At 41.9% G+C, this 25,000-nt stretch overlaps 1 protein-coding gene across 1 annotated transcript in view; it reads right to left on the bottom strand.

Annotated features, from left to right (window-relative positions):
* Positions 1-550: 550 nt before the first annotated feature.
* Positions 551-25,000, bottom strand: part of LOC125883533 (NACHT, LRR and PYD domains-containing protein 12-like) — a 184,303-nt gene continuing 159,853 nt past the window's right edge. The window contains 3 exon segments of the mRNA XM_049567874.1: positions 551-6,904; positions 8,182-8,346; positions 11,745-11,921. Of these exon segments, the coding sequence (XP_049423831.1) occupies positions 6,856-6,904; positions 8,182-8,346; positions 11,745-11,921 (391 nt within the window). The 3' untranslated portion in view covers positions 551-6,855.

Raw genomic sequence — 25,000 nt, 5'->3', positions numbered from 1 at the left:
GTGACTCCTGCTCATGGATGTATTTTGCATCCGTGCTCCTGCTCCTAGACAATTTCAACTACGAGATCAATAAGGGTAAGGCACATAATTAGTTACACACAGGGTATCATAATCTGGCTATGTTTTCGACTGCATCCTTCTAGTGTAGGCCTATTGCTCAATGTGACAGGTTAGGTTAGTAACAGGTTGTAAAATCATGCCCATACACGTTTGTCAACCTAACCTGTTACATTGAGCGACTGGCCTACACTAGAAGGATGCAGTCGAAAACATAGCCAGATTATGATACCCTGTGTGTAACTAATTATGTGCCTTACCCTTATTGATCTCGTAGTTGAAATTGTCTAGGAGCAGGAGCACGGATGCAAAATACATCCATGAGCAGGAGTCACCATGGATGCAGGGGCCACTTGCAGGTGCCAGGTGGGAGCTTCTCGCGAGATTTTGAAGTATATCGTCTCCTCGTTCAGGAAAAAAATTACTCAGAAAAACAGGGCTTTTTTTATTTGTCAAGTGAATACAATACGCTTTCGTAATAAACTCAGGTCATTATACATTTTTTAAAAAAACATTTTACATGCTAGGGATACCATTGCAGCATATAGCATATATTTTCTATTTTTATAGTTTTACATCTAATTTCTACTTGTGTAATTCTCTTAGCATTACACCAGAGTAACTGTAATCAACCACAATGTCCCCTCTGGATCAATTAAGTATTTCTAATTCTGATCAAGCTTGTATTTAAACAAACACAGTTTGTATCTAAGAATTGTGCTCAGTATATCTGAAATGATCAGTTAGTTCTTTACTGATTGGCTGATCGAACAGAAAATTATTTTTCAGTGGCTATGAGTTAACCTTGAGTTCTCAGAAACTGTGCTCGGTGCTCTTTTTATTAAACAGCTGAGATTTCTTTTTTAGATTTATCAATAATGGAAATACACTGTGTTCCAAAGTATTATGCATATGCTGTTTTTGTTCTTTTTTTTTTTTTCAAAACACAATAGACAGTCAATAGAATTTTTTTATTCCTCAACAATTATATTCACAATTTTATCTGGATTTTATTAAACAATGACAACAACAGTATTTTTTTTCTGTCAAATAACTCAAAATACACTGCTCATCAGATGTGCATTAATGCTGATTATTTTTAATATGTTAGTGGCTGCTGTCCACCCAGACTCTGCTGTTTGAATGTAAGGATGAATGCATCATTCTGACTGTGCTGTAGAGTCTACAGCTTTAAGATGTAAACAGGAATCCATGAGTCTGTCAAAATACAAGGGGTCATCCACATCTCGAGCGGTTCCTGCTTCATGATGTGTAGATTCCTGGGTGGTTTGCTGAGAAGAGGTAACCCAACTGGAAAGGCGCCACTGTCAGTCTTGTGTTTATGCATTTAGAATGTACGTCCAGAAAGCTACGTGGAGAAACTAAAGGAATATATACATCAGTCTGTTTTGCACGGACAAAGAACCTCCTGAAACTGGAGAAAGGAATGACCACTTTTGGTTCTGAGGATGGCTTTGTATCTCATTATGCTGTCAGAAATGAGCTAATATTATGAATATGAATGAGGATGTCTTGCAGGCTTTAAAACGTGGAGTTTTCCTGGACAACGGCAGAGTTTCTATTATTGGCTGAATCTCTCTCAGGCTACTGCAGAAGCCTGATCTGTTACTGGCTTGCTAAATAACTGACGTTGCACTATTTCACGCTTTTCATCCGCAGGGAGATCTCTCTTTTTCCCCACAATGCTTGAAACCTGTGACTTGCTTAATAATGTGGAACAACCTCCTGAAGTAGTTTTTCTTTAAACATTAACTAACGTTTCAGTCCAAAAGGAAGGACTTCATATTGTTTGGTTTCACTCAGCATTCAATCACATTTTCTTTTGATGATTTTTTGGAAATGTGCTTAAAAATTTGTACTTTTTTAATTAGAAACTTGGCTTGTGATTCACATCTCTGGTTTCTGTAGGAAGCAATGATACTGATGGAGAATGTGGCCTTCATAGCAGTACAGAGTTGCTTAATGAAGTCAATCACCTTCATTGGTCTCATTTACATGATTGAATTTGATGACATTTTGTCATTTCTAATGCAACTTGTAGCACCTTGTGAAGGGTGACTTCATACTGGGAGCCTGTTAAATTGTTTTTAAAGTTCTACAAATGAAGCTTAGAATTCAATCTTGCACATAATGCATAAAGGTCAGATGAGTTTTGTCAACCACTTAAAGAGGCAACAGATAGGATTTGTTTTATTTAGCTTGCGCCACCTAGTATCAGTGGTGTCACTGTCGCCAAATTGACCGTGGGTATCAGAGATCGCTGCTTGACAATGTTCACCCAAGAGTTAAGCTCGAATTTCTCAAAAGCTATTATAAGTCTGTTATATGATGCCCTAAGTTATAAGCTAACGTTATTATAAGTCTGAGTAGGCTTATTTTGTAATTACTTCCGTCAGTCACACAAGTAACTTAGCTACTAGTTAGCTAACAGTAGCAAGCTATTGTTATTGCTAGCTAGCTTACATCTATGTGTAATCCACCTGACAGGTAAGTGCACACTGGCTAGTATTTTTTAGGTTCGCAGGGCGAGTAATAATAAGGGATTGGACACCACAACGAGTAACTGGAACACACAGGTAAATTTAAGCAAAAACACTGTGTTGAATACACATAACAAACAATAAACAATTCACAAATACTGCCGGCAGTCAGTTTTGTTCTCTTTTGAAATGTCTTTTAACTGGGTGCACCCCAAATAAAATAAAATGTTTTTTCCCCCCAAAAAATAAGAAAATAGTTCACTTTGATCGTCCTTGAAAGTCCTTCCCCACAGCCCTACCACGCTGACAGGACAGAAGATGAAGCATGGGAAGGCCCTCCTCAATCCAGATGCTCACACGGGTTGCCATCCCCCTTCTCAAGGAGAGAATCACTCCACATCCAGGCTAAATTATGTCTCTTTCTGTACATACAATGTAAATAACATGCACACATACTCATTTTACACACATATTCCCGTTTTTTCTCTTCTATCATTGGAAAAATACCAGGACATTGACTTCATGCTCCTGCTCGGTGGTTGAAACACCACGAGGCTAGGCTAATTCACGGAGCTATTTGCTAATGCGTCACAGAACTCACCGAGAAAGTAAAATAATGAACCGAGCATGAGATGTTCCCAGCATCGCTTCAGTGGTTCACCGGACTTTTATCTGCTTGCACAGTTCCTCCTTTTAACAGAATACCACAATATCAAGTATTTTTAACAAGTTTTATCACTCCAAAAACCTCTGTGTTTCCGCTATCATCCTGCTCATAGATCTATATACATAGATGCCGCACCCTGGCTTGTGGGATGCGTCAATACTGCCGCCATCTTGCCTAGGTGCTCTGACCGTTCAGACCCGTGTCGGACTCTGCAAATTGTCACATTTTTGCTCTGCATTTGGATGTACGAACAAAAGAAGTGTTAAAACCAAGCAGAAGGGAATAACAGGTAAGTTGTTTTACAATATTTTACTGTTACGAACATGTTTAATGAGATATATATCTCAAAAAGTGATCCTTCTTTTAAGCTAATCAAGTAAAGTAACTGTCCTGATCTGGTCCTAATGCCAAATTAAGCTAACGCTATGTCACACAACTTAAAGAAAAAAGGTTAACATTTATATAATATTACTGATAAAATTATGATGCTTTGTCAAACAGCTATGTCGGTGGATGTGTTATTCCAAATTGTCAACTATTTGTTTAATGGCACCAACGTGACATAACGCAGTATAACGTTAGTAGTCAACTTGTGGCCTGAATTGTAACTACAAATTATGTGGAACTGCGTTTTTCTGACACACTTATTTTGTGTGTAGTTTCCCAAAAAACACATATAGGAGACGGGCATGGGTAGCAGCAGTGAGGAGAAAGGAGTTTGTCCCGAGTGACTCCTCAGTCATCTGCAGCTGTCACTTCAGACCTGAGGACTTCGACAGGACTGGGCAGACTGTCCGTTTAAGTTTACAGAGTGACTCCCTCTGTATTATATTTTTGTAAATATGACCTAATAATGTTAACAGTTCTGTGTCCAGGCTCCTGTGAGCACTGTGGTGTTATACATATGAGATTAAAGCAAAATTTTGTGTAAACATGCAGCTCTAAGTCATTTATTTTCACTTGTACAAAACCAATATTTGTTAATCAGAATCTGCACTGCAGCTCAGCACAACCCTGCTGATACACTATTTTTTGCACATTGTGTGAAATGTGAATAAAAATTTATAGGCAAAATTAATAATTAAATGACATCATGGTGGGCATTGTACATCTAGTAAGAAAAAAGAATATTTATTACATGGGGAAAGTTTAGTTTAAATGTGTTGTAGAACTATTACTGTTACTTTATCTACATAACATCAAATATTTTGGTATGAAAAGCTGCATTTTTTATTTAACCAAGTATCATAACTACATGTCTGACGATTGTAACAAACCAAACCACATGAAAATCGGTTGAGAATTCAGCGAGTAATGATGATTTTAATCGTAAATAATCTCCTGCCTCAATAGACATACATGCATTAGGCAGCGCGGCTCCACCTGGGCAAGATGGCGGCCGCGTTGACGTATCGCTCCAATGACGAGCGCCGTTCAGTGCGGCATCTATGTATATCTATGGACCTGCTGCTCTCTGTGTATTTTTCACAACACTGCTGCAACGTCGGCAGGACATGCGTCATTTTAACCAATAGTATATCAGCAAACTAGTCTGAACCAATGAAATTATTTTTTAAAGTTTTTCTTCACAGGACCACCTACTGAATTAAAAAGACCTCTGAGATAAAATGAAATGACAAATGAAATGAAGAATAAAATAAAGAATGTAGTTATGAATTAAATAAAATTGTATGAATTAAATAAAACTAATTCTCAGTGAAAGAACATATTTCTAACACATTTCTCATATTTTTAACGCTTTTTCCAACAGGTTACACATTTAGTAACAGTTGGGGATTCTTTTAAACAGGTTACATATGGATGTAGCTTGTTTTAGTAAGTTAGATAACGTCTGTCGGGTGGTAGGTCAGGTTCTACCCCTTATCACAGTGGTTCTCAAATGGGGGTACGCGTACCCCTGGGGGTACGTGGAGGTACACCAGGGGGTACGTGAGATTTAAAAAAATATATATTTAAAAAAAGCAGTAGGCCTAATAATAATAATAAATAAGTCTTGATAAATAATTATATTATAAAAAGTTCAATAAAATACAAATGCATGTTTATACACTGAATTTTATATTCAGTATTCAATTTTAATATCCTTAAAAAAACGGACTCTCCCCAAACCAAGTTGGTTTGACCCATTGACCCAAAATGCATCACTTGTCAATGACCTGCCACTACCTGAAGACGCACTGTAATGATGGAGTCGTGGCTGAAGCGCAGCAGCAATGCTGCAGAAAACACGGAGAAACAAGTGAATAAGAAGGCGAAACCAGAGCCGACGAAATACCAACAGTACATGGAAGATTACGTTTTAATGGGATTTACGTCCACGAGTTGCAACCCGCCTAAGGCACTATGTTTTTTTTGCGGGGAGAAATTAGCCAACACTAGCATGAAGCCAGCACATCTCCAGTGGCATCTCACCACAAAACATGGATGTCATGTTGGTAAGCCACCAGACCTCTTTAAGAGGAAACTTTCTCACTTCAAGTCATCCCAAGACAACATGCAAAAAGCCTCCACTACATCAGCCAAAGCACTGGAGGCCTCTTCTGCGGTGTGTTTGCTCGTAGCTAAAGCCAAAAAAACGTTCACCATAGCTGAAGACCTGCTGCTCCCCGCTGCTGTTGTATTGGCCAAAACCATGCTGGACAAAAAAAATCAGCGGATACATTAAAAACTGTCCCTTTGTCTAATGACACTGTTTGCCGCAGAATAGCTAAAATGGGTACAGACATTGTCGAACAAGTTGTGGGAAAACTTGGCGACTCTTTTTCACTCCAGCTGGATGAATCCACAGATGTCAGTGGAAATGCACAACTTGTTATTTTTGTGAAATACATTGAGACTGACGACATTTGTGAACACATCCTTTTCTGCAAAAGTTTGGAGGGGAGAACAACAGGAGAGGACATTTTTAATGTTGTTAACACATTCTTCTCTGAAAATGGTCTCAGCTGGAAATCCTGCAGCAGCGTCTGCACCGATGCGGCTGCATCAATGACGGGCAGCGGGAAAGGGCTCGTAGCGCGGATTAAAAAAGAAAACCCCGACATTAAGTGGACTCACTGTGTGATTCACAGGGAAGCATTGGCGTCCAAGAAAATGAGCCCTGTGTTGCATGATGTTTTGAACGACAGCATTAAAGTGATAAACTTCATCAAGTCAAGGCCACTTAATGCACGTTTGTTCCGCCGCCTCTGTGAAAATATGGGAGCTGAACACACACAACTGCTCCTGCATACAGAAGTGCGCTGGCTCTCGAGAGGGAGAATACTCAACAGGCTGTTGGAATTACGATCTGAAGTGCACACCTTTCTGACAGAACACGGATCTCCCCATGCCACCTTGTTTGAGGACACGGACTGACTTGCAAAGCTATGCTATCTGGCAGATATAATCAGCAAACTGAACGAACCGAATGCGTCTCTGCAGGGCAAGGACACCAGCATCCTGAACCTGTATGACAAGCTGGGTGGTTTCCTGAAGAAAGCAGAGCTGTGGAAAAGGGCATGTGCTCAAGAGGATTTCACCTGCTTTCCTCAGGTGAATGCTTTTCTCTCCAATGAGGATGTGGAGGCAGCTGTGATGTGATGCTGCTGCTTCAAAGTCTCTGGATCATCAAGACACAGCTGATCCTCTCTGCAGATCCATTATATTTGGCCTCCATCTGATGAGAGAAGAAGACAAGAGAAGTTATAAACCAGCTGTCAGTCAGTGATGCAGCACATCCAGTATAAAGACCAGTAGGGACTTCCTGTTCAGAGCAGAGTGGAGCGGCTGTGTAGCATAGTCGGCTTCCTTCCAGCTCTCATGTTAACGTTGTGTTGGAGTGAACACACTGAGCTGGAAGCTCACAGACCTGCAGAGACTTTGGGCATCAAGTCTGTTTACTCTGCAGATTTCACTCAAGTACACAGTGTAAATAAACTGCTGAGAGTCCTGAACGCATCATGGCTGCACAAACAGAGGGATTCACTTTAATGATCGATTTACTGAGTCTGTTAGAACAAATGACTAATGGACAGATATATCATGTTAAATGTTCTACATGTTCATCCAAAGACTGAACAGCAACACATCAGCTGTGATTACTGGACTTCAGCAGAGCTTCTGCTCTGTATAAAGAACACATGGTTACTAAATGTAATGATGGTTCTATAAAATAAGAGCCAGTGATTTGTAGGCTTCAGTCAGACTGATCTCAGAGCTGTGACAAAGATGAAGATAACAAACACTTTAAAGAGGACATATTATGCTCATTAACAGTTTCATATTTGGATTCTGGGTTTCTACTAGAACCTGTTTACATGCTTTAATGTTCAAACTAGAATTACCGCCTCATAGTTGTATGCCTTATAAAGAAATCTTGGCTTCAGTAGAAAAAGCCGTTGAACACAGGGTATTCACAACAGTCTGAAGTCTGAGGTTTTTCTTCACAGGGATTACTTTTACATACATTTCCCTCATTATCTGAAACTTTGGCCACATTTAATACCAACATCCTTCATTGTAACACTCTCGGCTATATAAAACACACACACACACACACACACACACAGAAACAGGAAAGCATAACAGGTCCCATGTTATCAAGGTCAGATTTGATGGTGTGACAGTTTGATGAAGGAGGACAGCTGTCTCTATACATGTTGTGATGCTGTCAGCTGTAATCCAGCTTCACTTCCTGTAGACATGAACACAACAACAGTCGTCTTCACATCAACTTAAACACATGATCTCAACAAGCTTCTCTCTGATCTGATTGGCTGACTGTTCTCTCTGTCTGTCTCTCTGTCCTCTCCTGAAGACTGTCACCATTCCCCTCTTTGAGCCACTGAGAAGGTCTGAGGTTTACAGGAAGTACTGGATCTTTGTTCTGATACTAACTGTGTTTAATATAATACTGCTGAAACCAGCATGGACCCACTTCAACCCTTTACTTACTCCAGAGTCTCCAGTTTACAGTGTGGACTCTCCTTCAGCAGCTTCACATCTGAATCCTGCAGCTTGTTGTACCTCAGGTCCAGCTCTCTCAGATGGGAGGGGTTGGACTTCAGAGCTGAGGCCAGTGAAACACAGCTGATCTCTGACAAACAGCAGCTCTTCAGTCTGAATGAAGAATAAATGATGTAGATAAAAATCATTAATAAAACAATCAGATGTGTTCAGGTGTTAATGTGTAGCTCAACATTACTATGTCCTGATCAATGAGCTTTGCCCTAAACTGAGTAGAGTGACTTTGTCATTGTGTTATTGTGCTGATCCCAACAAGAAGCAGGTTAAAGACTGGAAAATACAAAAAGTGAAAAACAGCTCTCATAAATATCATTGACAACGTGCTGCTACTTCAATAAAGATGTAGTGACTTCACCTCTTAAACTCTGCCAGCTCCACCAGTGGCTCCATCATCACTAACTCATGTTGTGCAGCCAAACACAAATCACTTATTTAAAGAATCATCAGGGTAAATTTAAGTTGAAATCAAGTGTTTAAAGCAGGGCTGTTCAATTACAAATTCAACTGGGCCGGATTTTAAACCAGAAAATGTTGATGGGCCAGACATTTTCAGTAGCAGGCAACCTATTGGAAACTTTTTTGTTTTAGCTATTGGTGATGACACATTTCGAAACAGGTTCAAATTACTGTTGTAAAAGTAGCAATGTTTTTCGTGTCACATTTAAAAATTAAAAAAAAAAAGTAGTCACATATCTGACGGAGGAACATCACATAATGCAGAAACAGAATAAAGAAGAGCTGTCAATGCACAGAAGCATAACAAGTGACATTAACAGTAACTAATAACACACACACACACACACACACACACACACACACACACACACACACACACACACACACTTCCTGACGTTTACCTTTAAGGTCAAGTGTTGAAAATTAAATCCACAGAACATAGTTTTATACAGTCTATGGCAGCAACAGTCATGTTTACAACAACAAAGTCACTATATAAACTCAATATCTCACTGGAAACAAACCTAACATGTCAATAAAATAAATATTACTCCTGACATCACAACACTGAATTACGTTATATAAGCATGAAGAAGAGACATCAGTATCAGTCATTCACCTTGCTCGCTGTCCCACTTTTACTGAGGACACTCACTGTCCACAGGTACGCTGTCTCAGGTACATTTTAAGATAAGTGACAAACTAAGTTAAACAGACTACATACAGACAGCTTTCATTTTAGTTTGCTTTAACTATTTGCTATTGGTCCCACTTTGATTTTCGTTGAAATCATGAAGAAGCCGCTCCATGTTTCAAATAACAGTATTGGTGGCCTTAAAACCATAAACTTTGTATTTGAATTTGAGTTGTTTTAGAGGAAATGCTCTGATCCTAGTTGGGGGTGCGGTGATAACAACAGTAAATTTGCATACTGGCTTTCTTTGGCTATTCACGTGCTTTTGTTCTTCTTTTGGCCAATCAGCTGAACCACATGGCTACTTATGCAGCCAGCTGCTCCTGCATAAGGAACTGCTACGAGGATTTAAACACTTCGTCAGTATTTCTGGACCTTTTATAACGTCTCTGCTCTCCATCATTCTGCTGAGAACCACGGTAACGATACGTGTTTGTGCGTTTCGGTGAACGTTAACTCGTTTGTTGATGATTAGCAAGCTAGCGACACAGCCACACCAAACTACTTTAACTTTTAGCAATATACTAGTTTTTTCTCCATTCTACAACCGGATCGACCACAACGATACTGCCCGCCTGAGAGGGAAAGACCCTGTGAACACTTCGGCCACCCCAGAACCCATTTTTACACCTTCTGTGCTGTTTTCTGGACACCGGACTGACTGTAGCTGTGGACAGCGGACACCCATTCATCTCAACGGGCCCGGTGCTTGGGCCCGCGCCGGTAAGTCCCACTTTCTACTGGATCCAAACCATCCTGACCCAAGACCTACGTTTAAAATTCTAACTGTTTAATGTGTGTACTTTGACCAGATGGCCGATCGTGTATTTTTGAGTTTTAGGGCATTTACTGTAGATTAAACGTACATACGCACACACAGACAGAGGAACACAAAACACACGTTTGTATACAGAATAGTACACCCCCAATAATCAACTTTATTCAGGGGCTTTTTGTAACAAAAGCATTTCCATTTCAATAAAGTACATTCTGATTCTGATCAGTCCACTAAAGTGCTTAAGAAAAATAACACTACATCAACATTAACTACATTTTTCAAACTACTACAATAGTTTCTGCCCTGCAGGCTAACAGATACCAGATGTCACTGAGAGCTAGACCAGTAGGGGGTAGGGCTTATCTACATGAGATGCAAATGAGCAGCATTGTGTTACCTGGCACCTGAGAATTCAAAATCGTTCAGGCTGGATTTCTCAGGAAAGTAGTTTGAGGAGTGCCTGCATTCAAATGGCCACAACTTCTCCAAATATTTTCAGATTTCCATGTGTTAGACATCATTGGAAAGCTTAGAAACTACACTTTCAGAATCTGTAAATAACTCAAAATACCTCTCGGGAGACTTGTTCCTGGTTTTTCCATGGCTGGTCACATTTGTGGTAAGATACGATATTCCTCACTATATGAAGTGACTGATAACAAGATCTGTATAATGGGTTGTAAAGAAATCCGTCAGGTTTTTATTTTGTAGACAATTCGTCTAGATTTATAGCGTGATGGGATGAAAGCACAATGATGTGTGTGGTATCACTGGAAAGCTCTGGTCCTGCACTTTCATGTGATATGCGTGGCATTTCTGTGCGAGCCTGCATTCGTGAGTAATCCATCCAAGAGTAATGTGTGTGCAAAGCGGTATGAAAGCTTTGTTATACATAATTTTAGTGTAACTTTATCATTTTTTTTTGCTGTGAAAACATTGGACTACCGCTTTTCGGAAAGCCACGGTTCTGCTGTTTCACGTGATATGCGTGGTCGGGAATCCATAGAGAAGAACAGGGGTGAATTTGGACGCATTATGCGTCGTTCAGGCCCATAGGGTTAATTCATCTAGAGTAATTAAGTAAACATTCATTAAAAAGTGCTTAACGCCATAATAGTGTACTACTATTAAATTCTACCATTTAACATTTCACTGATAGTGATTAAGTGGTTTACTAACATAACCAATCTCTCATATAGATTGAAGATAATCATGCATCCACCGCCAGCATCCCCGCCCCGATCCCTGGAGAGTGGACCGGTCAGGTACCAAATTTCCAGGCTGCTTTTTTGCCCCAGTCCGCCCCTGCTCATAAGTGATGATTGAGAGGAATTATTTCTGTATGAGTCTATACACTGTTTTTAAGAAAGATCCTGCAGAGTTTATCTTTAAGGTTTTAGCTCCACATTGCTCTGCCACAGTCAATGGATTAAACCACTGAACAAGACAAATAGACTTCATTGTGGATCAGTATAATATCAGCCTGATGTCTGCAGTTTAGTGTCAACACAACTTTCACATCTTAATAATCTCAGCACAGGAGTAAAAAAAATGGTGTCTGACCTCAGAGTCTCCAGTTTACAGTGTGGACTCTCCAGAAAATCACACAGCTGCTTCACTCCTGAATCCTGCAGCTTGTAGTTGGAGCTCAGCTCCAGCTCTCTCAGATGGGAGGGGTTGGACTTCAGAGCTGAGGTCACTGAATCACAGCTGATCTCTGACAAACTGCAGCTCTTCAATCTGAATAAAGAATAAATGATGTAGATAAAAATCATTAATAAAACAATCAGATGTGTTCAGGTGTTAAATGTGTAGCTCAACATTACTATGTCCTGATCAATGAGCTTTGCCCTAAACTGAGTAGAGTGACTTTGTCATTGTGTTATTGTGCTGATCCCAACAAGAAGCAGGTTAAAGACTGGAAAATACAAAAAGTGAAAAACAGCTCTCATAAATATCATTGACAACGTGCTGCTACTTCAATAAAGATGTAGTGACTTCACCTCTTAAACTCTGCCAGCTCCACCAGTGGCTCCATCATCACTAACTCATGTTGTGCAGCCAAACACAAATCACTTATTTAAAGAATCATCAGGGTAAATTTATGTTGAAATCAAGTGTTTAAAGCAGAGCTGTTAATATACTTTGATGCAGTAGAGATGCTTGATTATCAGAATGGTGTTGTGTGAAATGTCCTGAACACAAGTATTGCAGATATTGTCAGGAATTATAGAGCAACTTTTCTTCTTTTTCTTTGTTTTTGATGGCACTTCCAGTTGTTTAGATTTCCAAGGTAGAAATGTGGGACTTTTACTCTGGAATATCTCAAAATACTGATACAGTAAAAATACTTGAGTTCTGTGTCTGTATGTTGTCAGACATGTCCTCAACATCAGGAATAATCTTTTTCATTTTCATTTCCAGCAACCCAAAAATCAAAGAATAAAGACATTTCCCTCACAAGTTAGTGGTATTTACTTTTTAATTTTTAAGGGACACTGGTAATTAATTTGACTCTTATTCTGAATATAATTCAATTAATTGTATTTCTATAATGTTGTGTATTTTATAACACCTTAATTTGAAAATCGAAAGTCATCATTCTGCTAACTTTGCTAAGTCTGTCACTAGCTCCCCCCATCAGCTCCATCTGGGCTGTTTGAAGGCATTATTCAATGTAACACATATTAATGTCAGTACATGGATGCACTACAGTTGTAGCATTAGCTGATGTCACCATGGAGATTAGAGTGACTGCCAGCTTGACTGTAGTTCACTCTGCTACATTACTAACTGTACTGTCTAGCTGTAGCTGGGTAGCTACCTCGCTAACACTGCAAACAGATATGATAAACATGAGTAACATGACAGCTGTCAGCGGCAGGATTATATTTGACTTTTAATAAAACTTAACCAGTGTTTAACTTTTCAGCAATGTACCTCACAGTTTGCAACTATTACTGTGAGCACACCGCCTGACTCTGCTCCACCTTTTTAACTGTGATGCCTACCTTGGTGCCGATGCTGAGAGTCTAGAAACAATGGGAGCGCCCTCATTTCCCATCATGCCTGTCTAGTGCTGATCTAGTGTTTATTTAGAAGTATTGTGTTTTCTGTTAGGCCTATATGCTCCAGAATGCAAATGTGTCACAGTGTTTATAATGTGTCTGTTCAGAACATGGTGGCTTATGTTGCTAATTGTCATTTTTGTGCTGGTTTAGAGTTTCAACCAATAGAGAGGTGGCTGTTACATTTCTTGAGACCAGCTGTACTTTCTAACATAATCTGAACAAATGGAATGTTGGGACTTATAAAGAGCAACTATTGCATTAAGTAAAGCCAATAGGACTAGATTTTGTTTATTTGTTTATTTATCAGGGACAATGCATATTAATGGGCGGCACGGTGGTGTGGTGGTTAGCACTCTCGCCTCACAGCAAGAGGGTTGCCGGTTCGATCCCGGGCGTGGGAGCCCTTCCGTGCGGAGTTTGCATGTTCTCCCCGTGTCAGCGTGGGTTCTCTCCGGGCACTCCGGCTTCCTCCCACAGTCCAAAGACATGCAGATTGGGGACTAGGTTAATTGATAACTCTAAATTGTCCGTAGGTGTGAATGTGAGCGTGAATGTTTGTCTGTCTCTATGTGTCAGCCCTGCGATAGTCTGGCGACCTGTCCAGGGTGTACCCCGCCTCTCGCCCGATGTAGCTGGGATAGGCTCCAGCCCCCCCGCGACCCTCAAGAGGATGAAGCGGTTAGAAGATGAATGAATGAATGAATGCATATTAATGAACAGTGAACTGTAAATATACCGGAATTAGCCAAAAGGCTAGTTTTCATCCGCAGTCCCTGGCCAGATCTGAGTTGGCAGCCTAAGTAATAAAAAAGTTAGAACAAGTTTAAAACAATATCATTACATGCAGTTTAAAGCAAAAATATAGTAACTGGTAAACATAGCAACACAAACATAAAAGCAGAGCAAGCCAAAACTCTACAAGTAACAATTACAAAGCAGCCTAATTCACAAGAAACAAACATAGACTGCGACAAACAACAGCAAGACAGTAACAATTACAAAGCAGCCTAATTCACAAAATAAAAAAAATTAAAAAAAACATAGACTGCGACAAACAACAGCAAGACAGACATAAGCAAAATAATATGGCAGGCAGGCAGTTGTTAAAGAGCAGACAGAGGCAGCAGTGGAGTATTAATGTGTACAGGTTTGATTATTGATGAGCCATGATTTCAACTGTTTTGTGAACAAATGGTATGAACTGATGTGTACTAGTACTGTATTCCAGTCCTGCGACGCCTTAACTGAAAATGCTGAGTGGCTAAAGGCACTTTTCCTAATGGGTATGACACAGTCTCCTCGAGCTCAATCCCTTTGGTAAGTAGGTAACTCTTGATGGCAGCAGTCAGTGTGGAGTGGTGAAAAGGGGAGGGTATGCATATCACTGGGGTCATCAGGTGGGCACCCTGCTTCATTGACATTTCGTTGATTGAAGCCCACGACGTCTCCACAGGGCGCAATGGTGTATCCAGCGTCCCAGGTACACCCCCCTCTATGCCATACCCTCCATGTCCCTCGATGGACTCTGCATGGCAGGGGCGTCCTTCTCCCTGAGTCAGGTGCACGCCTGGCCGCATACCATCTGTCTTTATTTTGGTGCCCAGTTGTTGTCATTCTGTTTGATTCAGAGCCAACTGATGCTTCTTTCGGCAGCACTTGACACGGACTTGATAGCCTGTTGGAGGGAGCAGCCCCTCATCCCCATTTTCCTCAACAGACTGGTGGTAGATGTTGCGACAAATCCCCTGCATCCCACCTCTATTGGGAAGATGATGGTCTTCCAGCCGTTCTGGGATGCTTCAGCTGCCAGGTCAGAATATTTGTTTTTTTTTCTCTTGTAAGCCTCTTCAACCCCATCTTCCCATGGTACTGTCAGCTCGATGACATAAGCCATCTTTGCTGTAGGAGACCATAGAACCATGTCTGGCCGGAGTGTTGTAGCCACTATCTCTGGGGGAAAAACAAGCTTTTTATCAATGTCCACTTCCAGTTTCCAATCTCAAGCAGACTGCAGGATGCTTGCATCCTTTGGTGTTGTTTGGTGATCTTGAGGTTGGCCTGCTGGTACAAAACGTAGGAAATGGACCTTTCTTGCTGATGTTTGTGGAAGGTTATTTGTGGTGGTTCGCCTCTGTTCCACTGTTGATGCCAGCTCTCTGAGTACTTGGTTATGCCACCAAGTATAGTGCCCTTGGGTGAGACCTGTCCTGCACCCTGACAGAATGTGCTTAAGGGATGCAGGTGCTTGACACAGGGAACAGGCGGGATCTTCTCCATACCATAGTTTCCGATTTGCGGGGGAAGGTAGCAGGTCGTACGTGGCTCTGATGATGAAACTCAGCCGCGCTCCCTCCATCTGCCAGATGTCACGCCAACTGAGCTTTGAGACGGCTTTGGCATGTCGCTCTACTTCTTCCTGACTCCTGACTTCCTCAACCACAAGCGGTCTTTTCTGCACTGATGCTGCTTTTTGCTATAGAGGAGCTTTTGGGATGAGCCCAAGACCTGCTCTCCTGTGCTGGACTTGGCCAACCACATCTCTGAAATAAAGAGCAGACTTTGCACTCTGAACAGCTTCTGATGGAGTCCACTTCTTTCCCGTCACCACCTTGGGGGCCGCTGTTCGAATGACTGTGTCCTCTGATTCAGAAAGGGTCATGACCAGCCTTGTTTTGGTGCATCTGAATTCTTCCACGAGTCCTGCGATTGGTAATTCCAATTTGCCGTTCCTGTACAGTCCGATGGAACTTAGGCAATGTGGAACTCCAAGCCACTGTTTCAGCCATGTGCTTATCACCCATTCCAACTTTTCCACCTTGGTGATGGGGATCTCGTACATTAAAGGGCACAAGAGTCTTGGGAGTATGCCAAACCGAAAGCACCACAACTTGAGTTTTCCTGGCAACAAGGTCTTATTGATGCGATCCATGTAGGTGATGGTATCCTTTTTTAGTTGTTGAAACTGCTCGGTGTCTCTGAGCTTTGCATCATACCATCGTCCCAAGCTCTTCACTGGCATTTCTGAAACCGTTGGTACAGGTGTTTGGCCAACATAAAATCTCTGGTCTGTGACTTAGCCTTTTATGATGGAGATGCTTCTGCACTTGCTAGGTTTTAACTTCATCCTTGCCCATGTGATGTTTTGATGAAGTTTCTCCAAGAGTCTCTTGGTGCAGGGGACCGTTGTTGTTAGTATTGTTAAGTCATCCATGTAGGCTCGTATTGGAGGTAGCTTCTGACCACTCTGTAATCGAGCACCTCCTACCACCCATTTCGAGGCTCTGATGATGATCTCCATTGCCATCGTGAAGGCCAAGGGGGAGATGGTGCACCCTGCCATAATGCCTACTTCCAGAGGTTGCCACGTTGTGGTGAAGCCTGATGTTGTGAGGCAAAACTGCAGATCTTGGAAGTAGTGTTCTACCAGATTTGTCATTGTCGTGGGCACTTGGAAGAACTCGAAGGCAGTCCACAGTAGTGAATGAGGGACAGATCCATAGGCCAGGGCTTGACGCTAACTTTTTTCCCAAGGAGCACTTGTGCTCCTAAGTTGAAAAAGTAAGGAGCGCACAAAGAACTTTAGGGGGACAATGTAAATTGATATCAATACATTACTGATATTTCAATGGAATAAATTACTTATTGAATTATTCATACTTGAATAAGTATCAACAGCATCAATAAGTGGGGGGATCAAAATAAAATAAAAAAAATAAAATAAAAATCAACCAGCCACCCTCCTCCTCTGACAAGTAAAGCCCCAGCGCCCACTCCACTAACTTGACGTGGAAATGAGCGGTAGTCTAGAAAACTGGTGAGTTTGGGGGGTTTTTTTTGGAGGGCGCTCGTGCGCCCTCACATAGATTGCGCCCTGGGCGGTCGCCCACATTGCCCATAGCAAAAACCGTCTCTGCGAATGGTCCCTAACTGCAGGGAGAACGGAGCAGGCTTCCCCGGACGTCCGCCGCTTTTCCCAGTCCCTCTTCTCTGCCACACGTTGACTTATTCCCACCCAGCCGACAGCCTGGCCGTGGAGAACGGTCACTAACTGCGGGGAGAATGGAGCAGGGTTCCCCGGAGGTCTGCCGCTTTTCCCAGTCCGTCTCCTCCACACTTTGACTTATTTCCACGCTGCCGACAGTGGGACTTATATTCATTGTGCCAACAGTGGCTTGAAAAACCGTCCAAAACCATGTCACACGGGGAAGAGGGAAGAGGGAAGGCGGCTGGAGTTCCTCCAACATTTGCGGTTAGATTACCATATTTTTTTATTGACAAAAATAAAGGCTGCTTCGGCTGATTTTTTTTATGCGCACATGTGCCCCTAAATATTTTTTACAGTTCGCACACACCTATTTTTAGTCACAAATGTGAGTGAAACGCTCACACTGTCGAGCACTGTAGGCGTTGGCCAGATCAAGGAACAAGACATTAAGATCTTTCCCTTCTCTTTTAGCAGTCTGGATTTGATGCCATATGACGCTATTATGTTCGAGGCATCCCGAGAATCCTGCTATGAGGTGGTTTTGTTTCAGATACTTTGTCAGTCGTTGTGCCAAAACGCTGAAGAAGATCTTGCCTTCGATGTTCAGTCATTGTATAAGTAATCCAACACAATTACAGGGGGCTCATCACAGTGGCATAGCAACATAACACATACACATAATGCACGGGGGGGGGGGGGGGGGATAAAGAAGGAAAAGGAAAATAATGAATAAATAGAAACATTAAGTGTCAAGTGCATGATTAAAGCAATATAATAAAACCAGTAGGATAAAAATCTTATTGCACAGGCCCTATTTATTTTGCACAGTCCCTATTGCATATTGTCCCATGGTTGTCAATGTGACTGTGATTTGTTTAATGACTGGATGGCTCTGGGGAAGAAACTGTTCAGGAGTCTGTTTATGTGTGTTTTTATGGCTCTGTAATGCCGGCCTGAGGGCATGAGATCAAATATTTTATGACCGGAATGTGAGAAGTCTTTTAAAATGTTTTTGTCTCTGGAGAGGTATCGAGCATCTGCGACTCCTTCCAGGGAGGGAAGAGGGCAGCCGATGATCTTTTGTGCTGTTTTCACAATCCTTTGTAGAGCCCTTTTCTCTGCTGCTGTGCAGCCTGCATACCAGACTGTGAGTCTGTAGGTCAAAGTGCTCTCGATGACTGCATGGTAGAAGGCCACCATTACTGCTGAGCTGAGGTGATTTTTCCTCAGGACACGGAGAAAGTGAAGGCGTTGAGATGCTTTCTTAATAGTAGCAGTTGTGTGTTCTGTCCAGGAAAGTGCGTTTGTGATGTGTATGCAGAGGAATTTATGGCTTTGGATGATTTCAACACAGTCGCCTTTAAATAAGAAGAAAGTAAGAAAAAACAGGCAGAGGGCAGAGTCTCTGCAGATAAATACACCACCACACACTGAGAGTGGCTCATAAGTGATGATTGAGAGGGATTATTTCTGTATGAGTCTATACACTGTTTTTAAGGAAGATCCTGCAGAGTTTATCTTTAAGGTTTTAGCTCCACATTGCTCTGCCACAGTCAATGGATTAAACCACTGAACAAGACAAATAGACTTCATTGTGGATCAGTGTAATATCAGCCTGATGTCTGCAGTTTAGTGTCAACACAACTTTCACATCATAATAATCTCAGCACAGGAGTAAAAAATGGTGTCTGACCTCAGAGTCTCCAGTTTACAGTGTGGACTCTCCAGAAAATCACACAGCTGCTTCACTCCTGAATCCTGCAGCTTGTTTTGACTCAGGTCCAGCTCTCTCAGATGGGAGGGGTTGGACTTCAGAGCTGAGGCCAATGAAACACAGCTGATCTCTGACTCACTGCAGCTCATCAGTCTGAATGAAGAATAAATGATGCAGATAAAAATCATTAATAAAACAATCAGATGTGTTCAGGTGTTAAATGTGTAGCTCAACATTACTATGTCCTGATCAATGAGCGTTGCCCTAAACTGAGTAGAGTGACTTTGTCATTGTGTTATTGTGCTGATCCCAACAGGATGCAGGTTAAAGACTGGAAAATACAAAAAGTGAAAAAACAGCTCTCATAAATATCATTGACAACGTGCTGCTACTTCAATAAAGATGTAGTGACTTCACCTCTTAAACTCTGCCAGCTCCGCCAAACAAACAAACACCGACATAAGCAAGTGAACTGACCTCAGAGTCTCCAGTCTACAGTTTGGACTCTCCAGTCCAGCACACAGCTGCTTCACTCCTGAATCCTGCAGAAAGTTGTGACTTAGGTCCAGCTCTCTCAGATGGGAGGGGTTGGACTTCAGAGCTGAGGCCACGACTTCACAGTCAGTCTCTGACAGTCTACACTCAATAAATCTGACATGACACATATATTACAAAATCTGTTATTGTCAAAGAGACACTTTATATTTACTTTATGGATTTGATGATAAAACAGTTTGAAATATCCTGTTTTGATGGACTGAAAAGAGTTAAGAATAAAAAAAGAACACAAAGAATTCAAAGTAATTAAAAGCTGATTCATGACCAGAATTACTGCCTGTTGGATTACTGGATGTTGCTGCAAAGAAGCTACTTATTCTAAAACAGACGCTTCACACACATCTTCAACCCGACAGCACAGAAGATCTATACAATCAGCACAGTTTCAAGATCAGTGTCACCAACTCAGTCTCTGACCAAATGTCTCCCCTTCTGTTCCTGAGATATGACATTAAATAATGACCAGAAACATGTTTCCACAAAACATGATGATGTCACAGTGAAGGTGACCTTTGACCTTTTGGATATAAAATCTCATCACTTCATTATTTTATCCTGTTAGACATTAGTGTGAAGTTTTGTCATAATTAGTGAATGAATTATTGAGTTATAGCCAAAAACATATTCTGTGAGGTCACAGTGATCTTGACCTTTGACCACCGAAATCTTATCAGTTCATTCTTAAGTCCAACTGGATGTTGGAAATCTCCTTTGGCAAATGATACAGATCTTATTTTACATTTTCAAGCATAGTGGTGAATAAACTCAGGTATTATCTGCATGTCTGATTCTATAAAACACCTTACAGAACCTTCTTATGGAGTAATAACTTTACTGCTTTCACTCAGAACCATCGAATACTGCCATACTGTGATGAAATGCTGCTGTGATTAAACCTCAACAGCAACCTCTGAAGTCCATCATTTGTTTTATCAGGTTCACCTCCATCACACAAAGGTGAAAAACTGTAAAATATTAAATGATTATAAATAAATAGAAGAACTGTGTTTATGAACTCAACAGCTATAAACACAACCAACTGAAACATCTACATGTTTTGCACTCACAGCATTTGAAACAGCTCAAGAACATCTGTGACAAAATACAACAGACACATCATTTGAACATTTTATGAATAATAAGAATTTCACAGTGTGTATATTTGAAGAATTAAACTACTAATCTACAATGATTCATGATGTTAATCACATCTGGACTTACCGAGCCTTTCTGCAGTTCCTCACAGCTGGAATCAGTCTCCGTCGTCCGGCTTTTGTTGTCTTGTATTTCTCCACGTCCAACTCATCCAGAACCTCCTCTGACATCTGCAGCATGTAGGCCAGAGCTGAGCAGTGGATCTCTGAGAGTTTCTTCTCTGATCTGTTCTCTGACTTCAGGAACTCTTGGATCTCCTGATGTACTGAGAGGTCGTTCATCTCCAGCAGACAGTGGAAGATGTTGATGCTTCTGTCAGGAGAGATCTTGTTCATGTTCATCTCCTTCAGGTTGTTGATGGCTCTCTGGATGATTTCTGGTCTGTTGTCTGTCCAACCCAAAAGGCCTCCTAATAGTCTGTGGTTGGACTCCAGAGAGAGGCCATGAAGGAAGCGGACAAACAGATCCAGGTGACCATTTTTACTTTGGAGGGATTTCTTCATGGCTCTCTGTAAGAAGACATCCAGGGATCTGTAATTATCCTGGTCTCTCCCCAGGAAGTCCTCCAGTACCTTTGTGTTCCTGTTGGTGAAACAGTGGAACAGGTAGACTGCAGCCAGAAACTCCTGAACGCTCAGATGAACGAAGCAGTAGACTGTTTTCTGGAAGATCACAGACTCTCTTTTGAAGATCTCTGTACAAACTCCTGAGTACACCGAGGCCTCTGTGACATCAAGACCACAGCACTCCAGGTCTTCTTGGTAGAACATGATGTTTCCTTCCTCCAGATGTTCAAACGCCAGCCTCCCCAGCTTCAGAAGAACGTCCCTGTCAGCCTCCGTCAGCTCCTGTGGACTGGTCTCATGTCCCTCATCATACTTGTGCTTCTTCCTCTTTGTCTGAACCAGCAGGAAGTGTGAGTACAGGTCAGTCAGGGTCTTGGGCAGCTCTCCCTCTGCTCTGTAGTCAACATGTGATCCAGAACTGTAGCAGTGATCCAGCAGAAGACTGGGATTAGACACATGATGTGGAGGCTCCTGGATGTCTTCATGTGTGAGATGATTCTGCTGGACCGCTCTTCATCACTGACTCTCCTCCTGAAGTACTCCTCCTTCTGGGCATCAGTGAAGCCTCGTACTTCTGTTACCCTGTCAACACATGCAGGAGGGATCTGATTGGCTGCTGCAGGTCGGGAAGTTATCCAGACGAGAGCTGAGGGAAGCAGCTTCCCCTCCATGAGGTTTGTCAGCAGCACGTTGATCGATGACTTCTGTGTGACATCAGTCACAACCTCACTGTTGTGGAAATCCAGAGACAGTCTGCTTTCATCCAGGCCGTCAAAGATGAACAGAACTTTACAGACAGCGAGCTCCTCTGCTGTGACCTTCTGTAATGTTGGATGGAAAACACGGAGCAGAGTGAGAAGACTGAACTTCTCATCTCTGATCAAGTTCAGCTCCTGAACGAAAGCAGAATCACCACACTGACATCTTGGTTTTCCAAACCCTCGGCCCAGTCCAGAGTGAACTTCTGCACTGTGAAGGTTTTTCCAACGCCAGCGACGCGGTGGGGCAGAACCACTCTGATGTGTTTCTGTTGCTCAGGTAAGGCTTTAAAGATGTGCTGACACTTGATTGGAGTTTCATGGAGGGTCTTCATCTTAGAAGCTCTCTCAAGCTGCTTCACCTCATGTTGGGTATTAACCTCTTCACTCTGTCCCTCTGTGATGTAGAGCTCAGTGTAGATCCTGTTGAGGAGGGTTTCACTTCCTGTTTCATCACTTCCTTCAGTCACACGTTCACATCTGCTCCTCACACTGATCTTATGTTCATCTAAAACCTCCTGCAGACCACTGTCTGCTGAAAGAGAAGGAAACATGAGAGACTAAAGAAATAAATCTAAAATCTTAAGATTATATTGTTGATCGACATTAAAACAAGTAACATGAAAAAATGAAGGTTTTATACATTAGTTTGATAAAATCTTTCATGTCTACACTTTACAACACAAATAAACCAAGAAGAATCCTGTTTTCAGACATGATGACATCAGCAGACAGATGTACAGTCTTACTTTGTACAGTGCTGGTCTGACTGGCTGTCTGCAGTCCAGCTCTTGTTCTGGATCTGTCTCCACACTGGGGACAGGAGTCGTCTCCTGATGAAGCAGACTGGTCCCAGTATGAGCTGATGCACTGTCTGCAGAACCAGTGTCCACAGCTGGTAGAGACTGGATCCTTCAGGACGTCCTGACACAAACTACAGCAGGACGGCTGCTCCTCCACAGAAACATGACTCCTCTTCTTCTCTCTGTGGAGATGAACACATTATTTAGATCTCGTCCTGCAAACTGTGCTGAAAATTATTTGCTTTATTCACACACTCAGTCACAGGCACTTCAAATATCTCATGGTGGAGCTTCATGAAAACCTCCTGAGTAATGTTGTGCTCCACTGTGAGATGACTTTCAAAAGGCAAAAAGCTCCCTCATGTTTTTCAACAGGCTCTTACTTTGTGTCTGAGGGTCCAGGTTCATTACTGAAGTTTAGAGGATTATGCATGGACCAGTCACTCTTCATAGACAGACAGCTGGATACTGGAGACTCTGCTCTCTGTCTGTGGAAACAACAAATGTTTGACACATATTATTAGTCCTTGTAAAGACCAGAGGAAACATTACAACAAGTCCTCCAACCTATACGAGAGAGTTACTGAGTGTGAGATGGATCGGCAGTTTGGTGCAGCGTGCAGTGCCAGACTCTGTGTGTGCAGTCTCTTACTTTGTGTCTGAGGGTCCAGGTTCATTACTGAGGTCTGGAGGAACAACTTTACTGTGGTCACTCTTCAAAGACAGCTGACAGCTGGACACTGGAGACTCTGATCTGTCCCCATCTGCCTCCAAATCAGCCATCTTCCCAAATCTGAGAGAACTGTAACACACATACACAGTGTGATGAAGTCAGTAACTTCTTATTTATAGGACATGATTACATATTGGCTGGGTATTTCTATGACATACAGTAGGGGAGAACCGGGTCAGTTGGGACACTTTTGTACTGACACTAAATAACCACAAAATAAAAATAATAGTGATGAAAATAATTTGATCTCTGAACAGATACAGGCGTCTGCTAACAATCAGGTTTTTTAGAGCCCAACCCAAACGTGAAAGGCACAGTTTAGTTAAATGTCAAGTATTTAACAACACAGAGACGTGTGGTCAGTGGGATGTGGTGATTCTTAAACTAACATGTGTACAGATGTGAAGCCCTGACTATATCTGACTGATCTTTAATGAAAGCTGTTGTCTTGTATCAAACATGAAGCTCATAGTCAGACACAGTTTATTCAGCCTGTGTAGTTGAGGGGACAGGTCAAACTGATATGATGCTGATTTACAGGAGAATTCATAGAAATGGAGGTTGAACCATGAACATAAACTACAGATCGCCTGTAAAGCATTTTAATAAATCAATCTATCAGAATTAAAACAACTGGGGACTAAGAACAAACTGATATATGAGTCTGATTAGATTTGAATAAATCACCATCATATCTGACAGGATGTGAGTGTTTCTGTGACTTCCTACACAGACTGAAGGCTGCTGGAAACTGTCAGACTTGACCGCAGCTTTTTGTCACCGCCTCCTGCTGCAGCTCTGATCTCGTCTACTCTCCAGGCGAGGCGCAGGTCATCTCCAACGAGCCTAAAGTTTAGGGAGTGTCCGTGCACTGATCTGATCTGAGGGCGGAAACCAAAACTCACTCTAACAAAGAGCAGGGAGAGCTGACTGTACACTCAACATCTTCCTCTGCAACAAAACTGCGCCACAACCCCTCGGCAGAGTCCCCCTTTTCTCTCTGTGTGTCTATAAACTAGAGCTTTTCACTGTGACGCACATTCAAAGAGTTGACACAAACGCGCGCCCGAAGCACCGGAGCGCGCAGATCCGTAGCTGCGCGCAGGCCTCGTGTTTAAGCCTGGTTGTAAAAACAGCGTCAGATGATGGTGGTGGTAAAAGCAAGTGTGATGATGAAGCTGTGAAGATGTGGCACTGACCCAACCGACCCTACTCTCCCCTAGAACAACAATAAACATCAACACTCATCGTGTCTCAGATAACCTGTCTTCCTCTTCCTCTTCCTCTTCTTCTTCTTCTTCTTCTTTTGATTTGATTTGCGGCTGGCAACCAACTTAAAGGTGCAATACCGCCCCCACCGGACTGGAGTGTGGATCAGTAGATAAGTAAAACAAAACCAAATAAATAAATAAACAAACAAACAAAAAAACCTAAATCCTGTCCATTAACCCTGTTTCCTTCAGGTACTTAATCAGA

This window comes from Epinephelus fuscoguttatus, linkage group LG23, assembly GCF_011397635.1.
Source record: "Epinephelus fuscoguttatus linkage group LG23, E.fuscoguttatus.final_Chr_v1".
NCBI classification, from domain to species: domain Eukaryota; kingdom Metazoa; phylum Chordata; class Actinopteri; order Perciformes; family Serranidae; genus Epinephelus; species Epinephelus fuscoguttatus.
The sequence above is the reverse complement of the archived record's forward strand: the minus strand, read 5'-3'. Positions and strand labels throughout refer to the sequence as shown.